This window comes from Tupaia chinensis, unplaced genomic scaffold (genome assembly GCF_000334495.1).
Source record: "Tupaia chinensis unplaced genomic scaffold, TupChi_1.0 Scaffold148904_1, whole genome shotgun sequence".
NCBI classification, from domain to species: domain Eukaryota; kingdom Metazoa; phylum Chordata; class Mammalia; order Scandentia; family Tupaiidae; genus Tupaia; species Tupaia belangeri.
The window spans coordinates 2,092,919-2,107,362 of record NW_006208752.1 but is presented as its reverse complement, the minus strand read 5'-3'; the positions used below and the strand labels follow the sequence as shown (position 1 = coordinate 2,107,362).

General features: G+C 37.2%; 1 protein-coding gene across 1 annotated transcript in view; it reads right to left on the bottom strand.

Moving 5' to 3' along the window:
• The window catches only part of DZIP3 (DAZ interacting zinc finger protein 3), a 175,447-nt gene that overhangs the window by 147,345 nt on the left and 13,658 nt on the right, over positions 1 to 14,444 (bottom strand). Inside the window, exons 2-4 of the mRNA XM_006170766.3 lie at positions 8,138 to 8,236; positions 4,966 to 5,035; positions 1,524 to 1,679 (exon numbers count right to left, since the gene is read on the bottom strand). Coding sequence (XP_006170828.1) covers positions 1,524 to 1,679; positions 4,966 to 5,035; positions 8,138 to 8,169 — 258 coding nt within the window. The 5' untranslated portion in view covers positions 8,170 to 8,236. The remainder of the gene's footprint in view (positions 1 to 1,523; positions 1,680 to 4,965; positions 5,036 to 8,137; positions 8,237 to 14,444) is intronic.

Here is a 14,444-nt window from a genome sequence, read left to right as displayed (position 1 = left end):
AACAGATAAGGAACTGATAACCAGAATACACAAGGAACTAAAGAAGCTGTTTGGAAAAAAGATGATCAACTCTATTAAAAGATGGGAGAAGGAGTTGAAAAGAACACTCACTAAAGATGACATACGAATAGCCAGAAGGCATATGAAAAAATGCTCAACATCCCTCATCATAAGGGAAATGCAGATCAAAACAACAATGAGATACCACCTAACCCCAGTCAGAATGGCTAAGATAAAAAAATAATAATAATAAAAAATTATAAGTGTTGGAGGGGGTGTGGTGAAAGGGGAACTCTCTTACACTGCTGGTTGAAATGTAAATTTGTCCAACCACTGTGGAGAGCAATTTGGAGATTCCTCAAAAGTCTACAAATAGAACTGTCATATGATCTAGCAATCCCATTTCTTGGCATCTACCCAAAGGACAAAAGAATTTCTCATTGGAAAAGAGCTTGCACATCGATGTTTATTGCAGCACTTTTCATGATTGCTAAGACATGGAACCAACCCAAATGCCCCATACGGCTGAATGGATTGAAAAATTGTGGCACATATACTCTATGGAATACTATTCAGTCATTAAGAACAACAAAACCCTGGCTTTTGACAGAAAGTGGAAGAATATGAAAGATTTACTGCTGAGTGAAGCAAGCCAGGCTATGAAGTAAAGACACTGTATGTCCCCACTTAATATTTACCGAATATCCGCACTCTGTAACTGAAACTGATGGGCTAAAGGATGAACAAACACAAGAGGTGGATGTGAATGCCAAATGTGGTGTGTATGGAGGAGTGGGGCCTGGGGAAAAACATTTGGAGGAGGGATACGAAGACAGCATTGTTGAGACAGGGAGGTAGTGTTGTTATATTTTGATCAACTTGATCAGGGAGAAGTGTTCTTATATTGAAATGATCACCTTGTAAGCTAAATAATGTGATTGAATGTATTAAAAAATGTAAATAAAAATAAATTAATTAAAAAAAATTCACACTGGGTGCGCATGTACGTGCATGCCCAAAATCCTAAGAGGAGAAAGGAAGAGGAAGGATTGTGGTGTGGCTATCCCCTCTAGGGGGGTGATTTCTCACCGTCTCCTATCTCTCTGGCAAGCACATACACCCTACAGCAAAAATCTCTCTACAAAAAAAAAGCCGGTTGGGACAAGCAGATGGTGTTTAAAAGGTACGTCATTGTACTCCCATGTAGTCAACCACAGTTCAAGTCCTAGACCAGACACTTAAGACGCATGCCAGATGCATATGTGTGAATTCTCAAAGGAGATTGCAGCATGGCCATCCCCCGGGGGGGTGATTTCTTGCTTTTTGTCTCTCTGTATCTACAGCAAGCACACACGCCCTATAGCAAAAATCTCTCTTTCAGAAAAAAAAAAGTCATTTGTAAGACAGCTGCACTTTTTTAAATTTTATTATTATTATTATTTATACATTTGATTGCTACACATCATTTGGCATGCAAAGAGAAGACAGCTGCACTTCTGATACAGAACAAATTAGGATATTACCTGCATAGTTTGGAAGGAAAAATCTTCTTGTAAGAACTTTTTAATGTGAGGAACCACACCTTTTGGTAGAGTATTAATTGCATTTAATAACTTCTTTACTTCTAATAATAGGTTAACAGGGACAAGATCAGTAGGTATCTCCTTTTCCTGTTTCTCCTAGAAGACATTATACATTCAAAATTACACAATCATATTTACTCTAATATTAAACCAAAGTATTAAGCCAAAGCATTAAAAAAAAGAACAAAGTGCCTCTTACATGTAGATCACTGTGACAGAACTATAAAAAATTCTAGTTACCAATTAAGGCATTTTGGGGGCTAGATGGTAGTACAACAGTAAAACTTAACACACTGTGAGGCTGACCCACATATAAAGGTTCCAGGTTTACATCCAGAGATCTCCCTGAGTACACCGGGTATATACTTATATATTATTTTAGCTAAGGCTAGAGGTGGGTCACAGCATCAAAATACTGTTAGGGGAACTGCCTCATGTAAAAAATAAATTAATTAAAAAAATAAAGAGTAAGACACTCCTGGTTCAGTCACTAGTGACACACTCTAGTATAATGCTGCTCCACAGACTGAGGTCATATGTGAGGCCCAAGTTCAATTCCTAGTCTATTCTAAGAGCTGGGCACAGTGGCAGCCTCCCAAGTAGCTGCTGAGTCAGGAGGATTGTGATCTGGAGGCTGGCCTATGCAACATAATAAGACCTGACTTAAAGAGTCAGGCATGGTGACAGGCACCTATGCCCCAGCTACTCAGGAGGCTGAGGCAGGAAAATTATGACAGAGGGAGACCCTGCTTTAGGAAAAAAAAAAAAATTAAGGCATTCTCTCTATTCTCAAGGAACTTCCAGTATTACATAAATAATTCCACATAATACAGAAACTGTAAGAGTGTTTTTTACTGTATGTGAATGATGCTTCAGGTATTAAACACACAGCAATTTGAAATGATAGAGGGCAGAGAAAGAGGGAATCAAGGGGGAAAGAAGCAAAACATTTAAGGGACACAAAAATGGAAAATTATCTGTTGATGATATGTATAGTAATATCTTTGATTGAACCAATATATAGTGTATTCAGAATGGGAGAATTCATTTGGTATATTATAATTATACACAGTAATTGAATATAAAAACAAAGAAAGAATAGTGCTATAACAGCATAAATTGTAAAGAAAGTAGTAAAATACAGTATCTCTTATTGTCTCAATTCAGCCAGAGGTGAGAAGTAATAAATTTCAGACTTCAAGTTGATTCTTATGGATGTATTAAGACCATTAGTAATATTAGTTGTGAAGAACTGGGAGCAGTAGAGGTGGATAAATGCCTTGGGACACTTGGAGGAGGATATCCTTGAAAATCTTAATGAGACACCAAATTTCCTATATCTAGGTGAAACCTTAGGAGTATGATTATGTTGCTGTTGATCTCTGAAAATCAGAACAGCTTCTTATTGCTGAAACCACATATAGTCTTTGTTACCAAAAAACAGCATGGTGTGGGTGACTCTTTGACTGTCAGTTATCTAAAAGACCTGGAACTAAACAAGAAAGTGACTAGTAACCAAAAAAAGTGCATTGCAGGACCACTTGTCTACTCTCCTGTCTTGGGTTTGAGTCTTAAACTAAGATTACTCCATTCCCATTCATATCCAAGAAATATCCCTTACATTTTACAGTAAAAATTATGTCCAAAAATGTTAACAGATCTGTTAAATCTCTGTTAAGAATATATAGGCATTGAGAACCAGCAGTTAGCGTAATGGCTATGTCACTGGACTCCCACGTAGTCGACTACAGTTTGCGTCCCAGACCCAGTGGCTTAAAACTCATGCCGGGCACATGTGCGTGTGTGCCCAAGATCCCTAGAGGAGAATGGAGAAGGGATTGCAGCATGACCATCCACCCTGGGGAGGTGATTTCTTGCTTTCTGTCTCTATGTCTCTCTCTGTCTGGAGAGCGCACGGACCCTATAGTGAAAATCTCTCAAAAAAAAAAAAAGAATATATAGGCATAGTTTTTGTTTTACTATTTTTGCAGCTTCCTCATAAGTTTGAAATTTTTCAGAGCACCAAGTAACTAGAAAAACCCTTATAAAGAATGACCACTATCAGTGCATATATTTTGAGTCAATGGTCAATTCTGAGGTCAAAAGTCAATGCAGAATTATCAGATACTAATCAATACATTTACTGTAAATAAGGTCATGGCATGAGGGGCCAGAAGGTGGCATGGTGGTTAAGGTGCTGGACTCCCTCATGGCCAACTGTGGTTTGAGTCCCAGACCTGTCAGCTTGCTTTCTCACTTTCTCTCTCTCTGGTGAGAGCACATACCCTACAGCAAATAAAAAAAATTATAATAATAAATTAATTACATACATAATTCTTTGAGGAATAAAGATCATGACATGAATAAAATTTTGCAACAAAATACTATAATCTTCATGCTTATTAAATATTTATATCTTATGATAAATAATATTTTAATGTTTTTAATTACCAAGATATTTGATTATTGATCCAGTTTTGCAAAACCGATTTAACCAAATTCTGGCCAAAGTTGTTCCCTTCTTGCTTTCTATAGTACCAAATATATGCCTAGCAATTTCTTTTCAGGATCTAATCCCCTGGTTCTTGTTTTTATTCAGTCGTGTATAGCCCAATGTACATTTGCAGATACTGTATTTCTTCTGCAAGATTTTTGACAGTGACAACTTCATACAGGTGAATACTATGATTATTTTATTTTCATGTATTTTCACATCCTAAATGACTGGATAAGCTTTGAAAACTTCATTGACAAGTAGACATTAATCACATGTACTATGTGGAAAATAAAAATTGCACTAACAAAAACCCAACAAACAAGCATCTCTTCTTCAATCTTTTGCTAAATATAAAGACATAAGGTATTCATATAAAATTTTAAACCACCATTCAGTATGCTGTGACTGGCAATAAAAGCTTTATGTTACTACATAATTCAGTTACTCCCTTTCATACAGTCTTAGAAATTCTATCAGTAAAGATAATAAAATAAGGAAGAAAACTTCAGAAACAATTGAGTAAAACTACTTACTAAATAAGTAAGTGTGTATGTTTTCTTTGCATATGTGTAGTTTTTGTTTTGTTTTAATTATCCCTTCAAAAGACAAATCGAGGGTTTCTTAAAACAGATTGTTGGGACGTTACTGGGTTAGTCAATTTTCTACTAATTTTAACTTTTGGAAAGGACTGGTACTTAGAATGATAATTTTAAGACACCATATCGATCATTAAAAAGAGATGTAATTATGACCATTTTCCTTATTAACATAGTAGTCACTCAAAAATTTTCAGATAATGAAACTGACTGGATTTAGATTACATTCATATACATACTAGTCATTTCTAAATAACTAGAAGTTAATGAAAATTAAATGCTCTCTTACCAGTTGGCCAGCTGGTTTTTCTACCTTATTCTCAGTTTCCTGCTTTATCTGCTCTTCCACAGCAGGATCCCTATTTTAAATGAAAAAGAAAGGTATATTCAGATTATATCCTTATATAGAACACAATTAACCTGTAGTAGTAAAGAAAACTGAACAACTGAATCTTTCCTGAAAGTTAAAGAAGTATAATGATAACATTGTTAGGTACCTGATCTCTTTAGAGACTCAAGTTAAAGAAATTATGCCATGTCCATGGTAACAGAAAAAACAACAAGCTGGTGCATCTTTTTTTTTTTAATTTGCTATAGGGTATGTGGACTTTCTGTAGACACACACACACACACACACACACACACACACACACAGAGGAAAGAGAGAAAGTGAGACTAGAAGATAGCATAATGGCTACATTGTGGACTCCCATGTAGTTGACTATGGTTTGAGTACTGGACCCGGTGGCTTAAACTAACGCCAGGCATGTGTGTACACACTCATGCCCAAGATCACAAGAGAAGAATGGAGGAGAAGGGATTGTGGCGTGGCCATCACCCCTAGGGGGATGATTTCTCTCTTTCTGTCTCTCTCTTCCTGGCGAGCACACAAGCACACGCACCCTATAGCAAAAACCTCTCCAAGGGAAAAAAAAGAGAGAGAGAGAGAGAAAGTAAAAAAGCAATCCTTTTTCCTCCATTTTCCTCTTAGGATTTTCGGCACACATGCACACCCACACAACATATTTTACAAACTGCTGGATCCAGGACTCACATCACAACGTTAGCCATGTGGGATCTAGCTGCCTCCACACCATGGGCTGGCTCGGAGGCTCAAGTATCATTAACAGGCCACAGATCAAAATAATGAGGAAAATAAATAATCTTGTATCACTGTTTCAAGACAAAGAAAAAGGTTCTTGAAAAGAATGTTTTGTTGTGTGTGTATGTTTATGTATGGCTGAGGTATGTGTGTTTATGAGGATGGTAAAGGTTAAAAAAAGATCTCACAGAGATCACTTTTTAAAATTTGCCAGAGTATGCGTGTACTCACCAGAGAGAGATGGGAAGAGGGGTGATGGGAGGTGAGAAGCACCCCTCATAGAGCATGGTTATATCACAATCCCTTCTCCATTTCCCCCTCCTCTTGGCATTTTGGGCATGCATGCACATGCACTTATATTTTTCAAGCCACCAAGTCTGGGACTCAAACTGCATAGCTGGCTGTGTGGGATCCATTGCCTTAACTACCAGGACATAGGTTGGTCCAAGATCATTTTATTTTTTGCTTGGTACTACTAGATGTAATTGTCCACTTTTCCAAAATCAATGGACAATATTATATTTAGAAATTATTAACCATTTTGGTTAAAAGGAATAACTTCACAGGATGTGCTTTTAACATAACTTGAAATGCAAACATACACAATGTTATATAATGAACTAAAAATTAATTTATAAAATTGCTTTTTATATTAAACCATGATATAGAAATGATAATATAAATGTCTTAATATAGGATCTTATATGATTTACATAATCTTCATAATTCTGTACACTAGTAGAGATAAAACTGAAGTGAGAAACTCATTCACTGATTTACCTAGAATTATACGTTGTAAATATTACCTGTTTTAACTTATATTTCAATTAATAAGTAATCATTTATCTTCTCCTGTATGCTGACTTAATTAAGGAAAATGGGGACAGATAAACAGTGTAGTATTATTTACCTTTTCATACTCCTAGTGAAAATTTCAACAAAAGACAATTTATACACACAGAATTTCACAATATGATTCTCAGGGCTCTTACAGCATCATGGTAAAGACAAACTTACTAACTGCCTTTTCTTCTGCTTCTAAGCTTTACTCTGAAAAGGAACACAGGGAAGAACATCCTTGTGTAACCAAGGAATGAAAAACATCACAGTAACATTCTGAAGCCTTTCAAGGTCTGAGAGAAGAGTGCAAAATGTTCTCAAATGGATACTCTACTCCACATCTTCATTTCATGATCATGCACTCCTTAACCCAGATGCATATTAAAATCAGCTGTAAAGGGGACCAGACAGTGCAACAGTGGTAAAACACAATATTCTCTATGAAACAATCCCATATGGGAAGGTTCCTGATTCAAGTCCAGACACCTCCCCGAGGACCCTGGGGCACGCATATGCTCATGAGCTAGGTCTGGCTGAGGTTACAACATCAAGACCCTGGTGAGAATGCTGTCTTTCTCTCTATGTCTCACTTGGTCATGGGAGAAAAGAATAAACAAATTGAAATACCTCCTCAGTATAAAATAAAACTCTGAAACAAGGCAGTTTAAACCTTCCCCCCAAAATTTTTAAAGTATTTTTTTCTTGCTGTTTCCTCAAATACTTTCAATCCACCCTCGCTTTTATAGCTATCAAATGTTTCTCATTTTCAATAATAATTCCTTCCTAAAAATAGCCACAGCCTCTCCAATATAATACTTATTTACTTGGCCAAAAGATGTACTTTTTATGTCTTCCCCTACAAGTTCTTGCTTAAGTATACACATTTTGTCTGAGTATTTATTCCCTAAGCATCAAGGAGTCATTAAACGTTTGTAAATTAATAGATTATATTGCTTATTACACAAAACAGTTCAAGGTTGGAAAAAACAGCTCTAATACTTATCCATTAGTTAGTATTATATAAGATGGATACAGACAGGCTGAACCTACACTGGTTGGAGAGGAAAGACTGTCATTTGGGCTGGGCCCTATTAAGCCACTTTGTAGGGTTTTTGCATTATGCTTAACCTCTATAAAATGGGTGATCATAAGACCACCCATTTTATAGAGTTGTGATGAGGTTTATATGAGTTCTAAAGCCATTAAAAACAATGTCTTGCACACAGTAAGTTTATGTAAGTGCTTGTTAAATAATAAAACATTAGTTTGGTGAGAGTGGCCCAAGCATGGTAAGATGTAGCACATTTTTCAGTTCTTAGCTCTTTAGCTACAATGTGATCCCCAGAGAACTTTTCTAAAATTACACTTCACCAAGGATACATATCCCAGTAGTCAAATTTGCTGGAGTACAGCATAGGGTATCTCATTCACACTAGCTTTCCAAGGTTATGTGGAAAGACAAATGTTGTCTCTTCAAAACGTAATACTCACAGCCGGTTTTGGTCAACCCATTCCTTACCTCATAAAAAATTCTTCTGATGGTGACTCCATGCCGCACAATGTTCCTTTACAAGTCTTATTCCAGTGCTTGTAAATTTACTTTTATTGCTGTACAGAGCTGTAAACAAAGTAATATTTTTTTAATGGAAAGGTAAAAGAGTCAACATTCCTTTTTCACTACTGTAAAAATAGTATATTATCATTAAAAAAATTTAACATGCTATAAAAGAAGAAAATGAATTACATAGTTCCACTATCCAAACATAATCATTGCCTATACTCTAATATACTTACTTTTTTCCAAGCACAGGTATATTTTTTATAAATTTGTAACCATATTTAGTAGAAAATGTTCTACCCTACCTTTTCACCACTGAATATTCATCAAAATCATCTTTCATGTTATTTAATCCTCTTCATAAACATTCTCAATAACTCTGCAGCAATTTGACAGGGATTTCCTTGATCATTTCTTCATAATTAGATGCTTGTATTTCCTATTTTTTCTATTATAGTTAGTTCCATAATAAATTCCATTCCACATAAAGCTTTTCTATATTTATGATTATTTCCTTACAAATAAATTCTCAAAAGTAGAATTATGTCAAAGACACAAATATTTTGAGCCATTTAGTGCACAGCACTAGCTAGCTTCCCAAAAGGTTTGTACTAATTTATTTTTCAGAGTATATAATTCCTGCCTAACACAATCTTGATGGTTCTGTTTTGTTTCCTTTCAGTCTAAAAATAACATTGTTGTCACTTTCCTCCACAGTCGTGATTCCCTACTTCCACAAAATAGGGGAGGTCAGATGTAAAGAACTCTGGCACATTCTCTGGTTCAGTGGATGCTGTGAGTGCTAACTGGAAGAAAATTACTGAGCAACACAAATGAAAATTTAAAAACAGGACCAGAGTGTCATTAATGTATCTATTGTTATATATTGCTCTCTACCTTAACTATTCCAAGAGCAACTTCTCTAAAATTAGTTCCGCTGGCCTCCTTTAGAGCTCAAGCCTTCAGATTTCAGTGCCCTCTGCTAGGCTCGCTTTCCTTTCTGATCCCACTCTGTAAACCCACCAAGTGTTAGAACATACATATACAAAAATATTGCTAGGCAGTCTGGAACAGGGAAAGAAATGATGAAGGAAAAGAAAGAAAAGGGGCAGCAATAGCATAAGTGAAAGATACCTAGACTCAGGGCCAGCAGGTGGCATGATGGTTAAGGAGACTGGACTCCCACATGGCTAACCACGGCTTGAGTCCTGGACCTGGCAGCTTGCTTTCTCACTTTCCTTCTCTTTCTCTCTCTCTCTGGTCAATTTCAAATAAATAAATAAATAAATAATGACAATGAATAAAATAAAATAAAAAATAATTCTTAAAAAAAAAGATACTTATGGAACCAGCAGTTAGCGTAATGGCTATGTCGCTGGACTCCCACGTAGTGGACCGCAGTTCGTGTCCCGGACCCGGTGGCTTAAAACTCATGCCGGGCGCGTGTGCGTGTGTGCCCAAGATCCCGAGAGGAAAATGGAGGAGAAGGGATTGCGGCGTGACCATCCCCCCTGGGGGGGTGATTTCTCGCTTTCTGTCTCTATGTCTCTCTCTGTCTGTCTGGCGAGCGCACGCGCCCTACAGTGAAAATCTCTCCAAAAAAAAATAAATAAATAAAAAGATACTTAGACTCTTGCTACCAAACACAAGACTTAAGTTTCTTATTACTGCTTCTGGACCACTTGTTTATCTCAGTTAATTGGATAGCCAGTCTCTCTGATAGCTTAATTAGTGTACATGAATAAATTATTACTAAAAGGCAATTTAGAATAGGTAATTACTAAATCAATAAAATATATTCTTAAGATTAATTCACCTATTGAAAATTCAAATTCTAGCCCAACTGTGGTGGTACAACCAGTGGGATTCTGCTATGAGAGTCTGGGTCACATGGGAGGTCTAGGTTTGGATCCTGGACAAACCTGAACAGGCGAGGCATCATGGTGCATGCCTGTAATCCTGGCTAAGTGACGGATGGGGCAGGGGATAGCAAAGGCAAGACCTTGCCAAAAAAGACACACATAACCCCTCTTTCTGTCCCTTTGTCTCCCTTTTCGCTTGCTCTCTTGTACATGCTCTCTGTTTAAAAAGAAAAGAGTATTTCAGATCATTTTTACGTAACCAAGCATTGCTTCATATACTGTTGAGCTGCCTCCTTTTCCAAAAAATCAATATAACACAAAAAGGAAGAAAAATAATTGAAGGATCTAAAGCCTCTCCTAAGCCCTGAGTTCTGAGTATTTTCTCACTACTGAGGTTAAATCAGAGAAGGAACTCAGTCCTGGCATAGGGGCTAAAAGAAGTGCTGCAGAGATCACCTGCAATACAGTACTAATTATGATACTACCAAGATTCTATATTTAACTCCCACAAACCCTAAGTAATACAGTCTTAAGAGACAAGAATAATTCTTCAACAATTTTATGTGGATACTTCTTAAAACGCAAATGCAAGCCCTCCCGCAGCATGCTGGTCAAGGCAGACAGTTCTCACGTGGCCAGTTGTGTGGTTTGAGTCCCGAACCTGTTGGCTTGAAAAACATACCAGGTGTGTATGTGCATGCCCAAAATCCTGAGAGGAGAATGAAGGAGGACTGTGGCCATGGTCATCCCCCAGAGATGCTTTCTTACTTTCTCTTTCCAGTGAGTGCATGTGCCCTATAGCAAGCAAGCAAACAAAAAAAACACACAAACACAAAGACATATATACACACAGGTAAACAGACTTCCTTCTAAATTTCCTCATTTAAAACAGAGAACTTCCAGGGCCAGCAGGTGACATGGAGATTAAGGAGTTGTAATCCCGCACAGAAGACTGAGGATGGAGTTCCAGACTTGATTTGCTTTCTCACTTTCCCTCTCTCTCTCCTCCCTCCCTCAATCTGTCTGTCTCTGGTGAGTACACCTTCCATATGGCATATTTAAATAAATAAATATTTTAATAAAGAGACCTTTCTAATATCTCTTAATTTCTTACCCATCTCTAACAAAATAAAATAATTTGCTTAGTATTATAACTTGCTTATATAGAATATAGTTCTCATGGGTAGATTATTTTATAGTCTCTTATTTTTCAAATTCAGTAAGTGAGCAAAGTACTCATTAAATTTGCCTTCTCTGTTCACAAACTAATGAAAAATACAACCTAAACCTAATAAAGAAACAGAGAAAGTTTGTTAGTCTTTCTAGATCATATCAGCTTCATAAGCTTTGAATGTTTAGGTGTGATCAAACTACGTCTCTCCTCTGGTTTCTATAAACTTCTCTGGTTATTTCAATAAAAAGAAACAAGGTATTATTTCATAGTCCAGCTTTACAAACATAACATGTATTTTCTATACAAAACAGTACTCTCATTTCCAGGATTTATAAAACTCAGACTTGGAGACCTCCCCCTCTGATAAGTTCTTTTTTAGTCAGTAGCTGTTTTCACAGATAAACAAGAGGATAAAAGGAAGGGAAGAAAATCCTTTCATGACAAGGTAGAGAGGACAGACCCGCTCTGCTAAGTTGTTCGGTGCTCAGATTGAAAAATAAAAGGGTCCACTTCCAACTTGAGACCCCTGACATAAGGGATACTGAGGCAGGGCTCCCCAACCCAGCTCCAGCCCTGGGACCCCCAAGTCAGAGACCCCTATCTCTGTCAGCAAGGTAAGATTTCCTTTACTTCTCCTCTCTTCCATTTTTCATTTCTCCTTGCCACACAGGAAAGCCCTCAGCTCTGCAGCCACTTCCAACTGCAGACCCCTAGCGCACGGCACACGACTTTTTCTTTATTTTCCTTATTATTTTCTTCCCACTTATGTAGTCCTAACGTCCTAACTTCCTTTATCTACACTATCCCTGGCGGTTTAGATAGGTCTAGAATTACAGTTTTGAAATATTCTAGTATTTTAAGACTCTCCGGGATTCTCCCTTTTACTGAACTACCTGCATAAAAAGGAGATACTTTTCTTTATACACCGGAAGAGAATACTCCTCCTTGGATCACACTACTAAACACAAACAAAAAAGAGACTACTTTAGTAGTCTTCAGTCCACTGCAAAAAGGAAACACACTTGCTCCTATTCAAGGAAACGTTCTCTTAAAAGGTATTCCAAGGGAACACATCTCCCAATGGTTAGAAGTAGAAGAACCTCAGGTTTGAATAAAACAGGAAATATGTCTCCATCAAAAGAACACAGTGACTCCCTTCCATTTCTTGAAAAAATAGAGGACGTTACCAAAACGTCTGAGAAAGAATTTAGAACATTCATGGTGAACAAATACTATGAGCTGAAACAGAAAAGAGACAATGAACTACAGGAGATTAGAAATTCCTTCCACCTTATGAAGGAAGAAATGGACATGCTAAGAAAGAATAAGATGGAAATATCAGAGGTGAAGTCTGTAATACAGGAAATCAAAAACTCTCTCTAAAGTATTAAAAGTCGATTAGAAAATGCTGAAGATCGAATCTCTGATGTAGAAGATAAAATTTCTGACCTAGAGAAAACCACCAAAAAGATAGAGAAAATAACCAAAAAAAAATGAGGATAACATACAAGAAACACTAGATTCCATTAGTCGTCTAACATCTGAATAATTGGTAATCCAGAAGACGAAGAAACTAGTAAGGACATGGAAAACCTATTCCATGAAATTTTGAAAGAAAATCTCCCAAGTCTAGAGAGGGACTCAAACATCCAGAGCCAAGAAATACAAAGGACTCCAAACAGAATCAATCCAAAAAGATCATCAACAAGGCATATCATAGCCAGACTGGCAAAGACCACAGATAAAGATAAGATACTAAAACTGGCAAGAGAGAAAAGACAAGTGACTCACAAAGGCCACCCCATCAGGCTAACTCTGGACTTCTCAACAGAAACAATGGAAGCAAGAAAACAATGGGAAGATGGGACCAGCAGTTAGCGTAATGGCTATGTCGATGGACTCCCACATAGTCGACCGCAGTTCGAGTCCCGGACCTGGTGGCTTCAACTCACGCCAAGCGCGTGTGCATGTGTGCCCAAGATCCCAAGAGGAGAATGGAGGAGAAGGGATTGTGGCATGGCCATACCCCCTGGGGGGTGATTTCTTGCTTTCTCTCTCTATGTCTCTCTCTGTCTGGCTGGCGAGCGCACGCGCCCCATAGCAAAAATCTCTCCAAAAATAAGAAAAGAATGGGAAGATGTACTGAAAGTGTTAAGAAGAAACAATTTCAACTAAGATTATTATATCCTGCAAGATTATCCTTCATATGGGGAAAAAAAGATTAAAATCTTCTCAAACAAAACCTGAAAGAATTTGCCAGCACCAGGCCAGCTCTCCAAGAAACCCTGAAGAAAGTACTGTTCCAGGAAAACTAAAGAAGTAACAGCCAGGACAAAGGAGTAAAAGGCAACTAAAACAATGACCAACCTAAACATCAGGACAGGTCCAGTTACATTGATAATTACATTGAATGTTAATAAATTAAATTCTCCAATCAAGAGACACAGAATGGCTGAATGGATTAAAAAACAGAAAACCTCTATCTGTTGCCTATAGGTAACCCACTTCATGAATAAAGACATACACAGACTGAAAGTTACGGGGTGGAAAAAGGTATTCCATGCAAATGAGAACGAAAAAAGAGCTGGAGTTATAATACTAATTTCTGACAAAATGAGCTTTAAAACAAAAACTGTTCAAAGAGACAAAGAAGGGCACTATATTGTAGTAAAAGGGTCAATCGATCAAGAAAATATAGCATTTATTAATATCTATGCGCCCAACACAGGACCACCCAAATATGTGAAGGAAAGACTGTTAGATCTAAAAGGGGAGATAGACTGCAACACACTAATAGTTGGAGACCTCAACACTGCACTATCCCCTCTGGACAGATCATCTAGACAAAAACTAGGTAAAGAAATAAAGGACGCGTAAATGATACCATAAATCAAGTGGACTTAACAGACATCTATAGAACTTTCCTTCCAAAAACCACAAGATACACTTTTTTCTCACCACCACATGGAAACTTCTCGAAGATTGACCACATCATAGGGCACAGAGCCAGCCTTTACAGATTCAAAGGCATAGAAACTATACCCAGCATCTTCTCTGACCAAGATGGAATTAAACTTGAGTTTAATTTTAAGAGAAGTCCTCAAAAATATTCAAATACATGGAAACTAAATAACCTACTCCTGAATGACTCCACAACTACTCAATAAATAAAGACTGTAATCAAAACATTCATGGAAACCAATGACAATGAGGACACAAGTTTCTATAATCT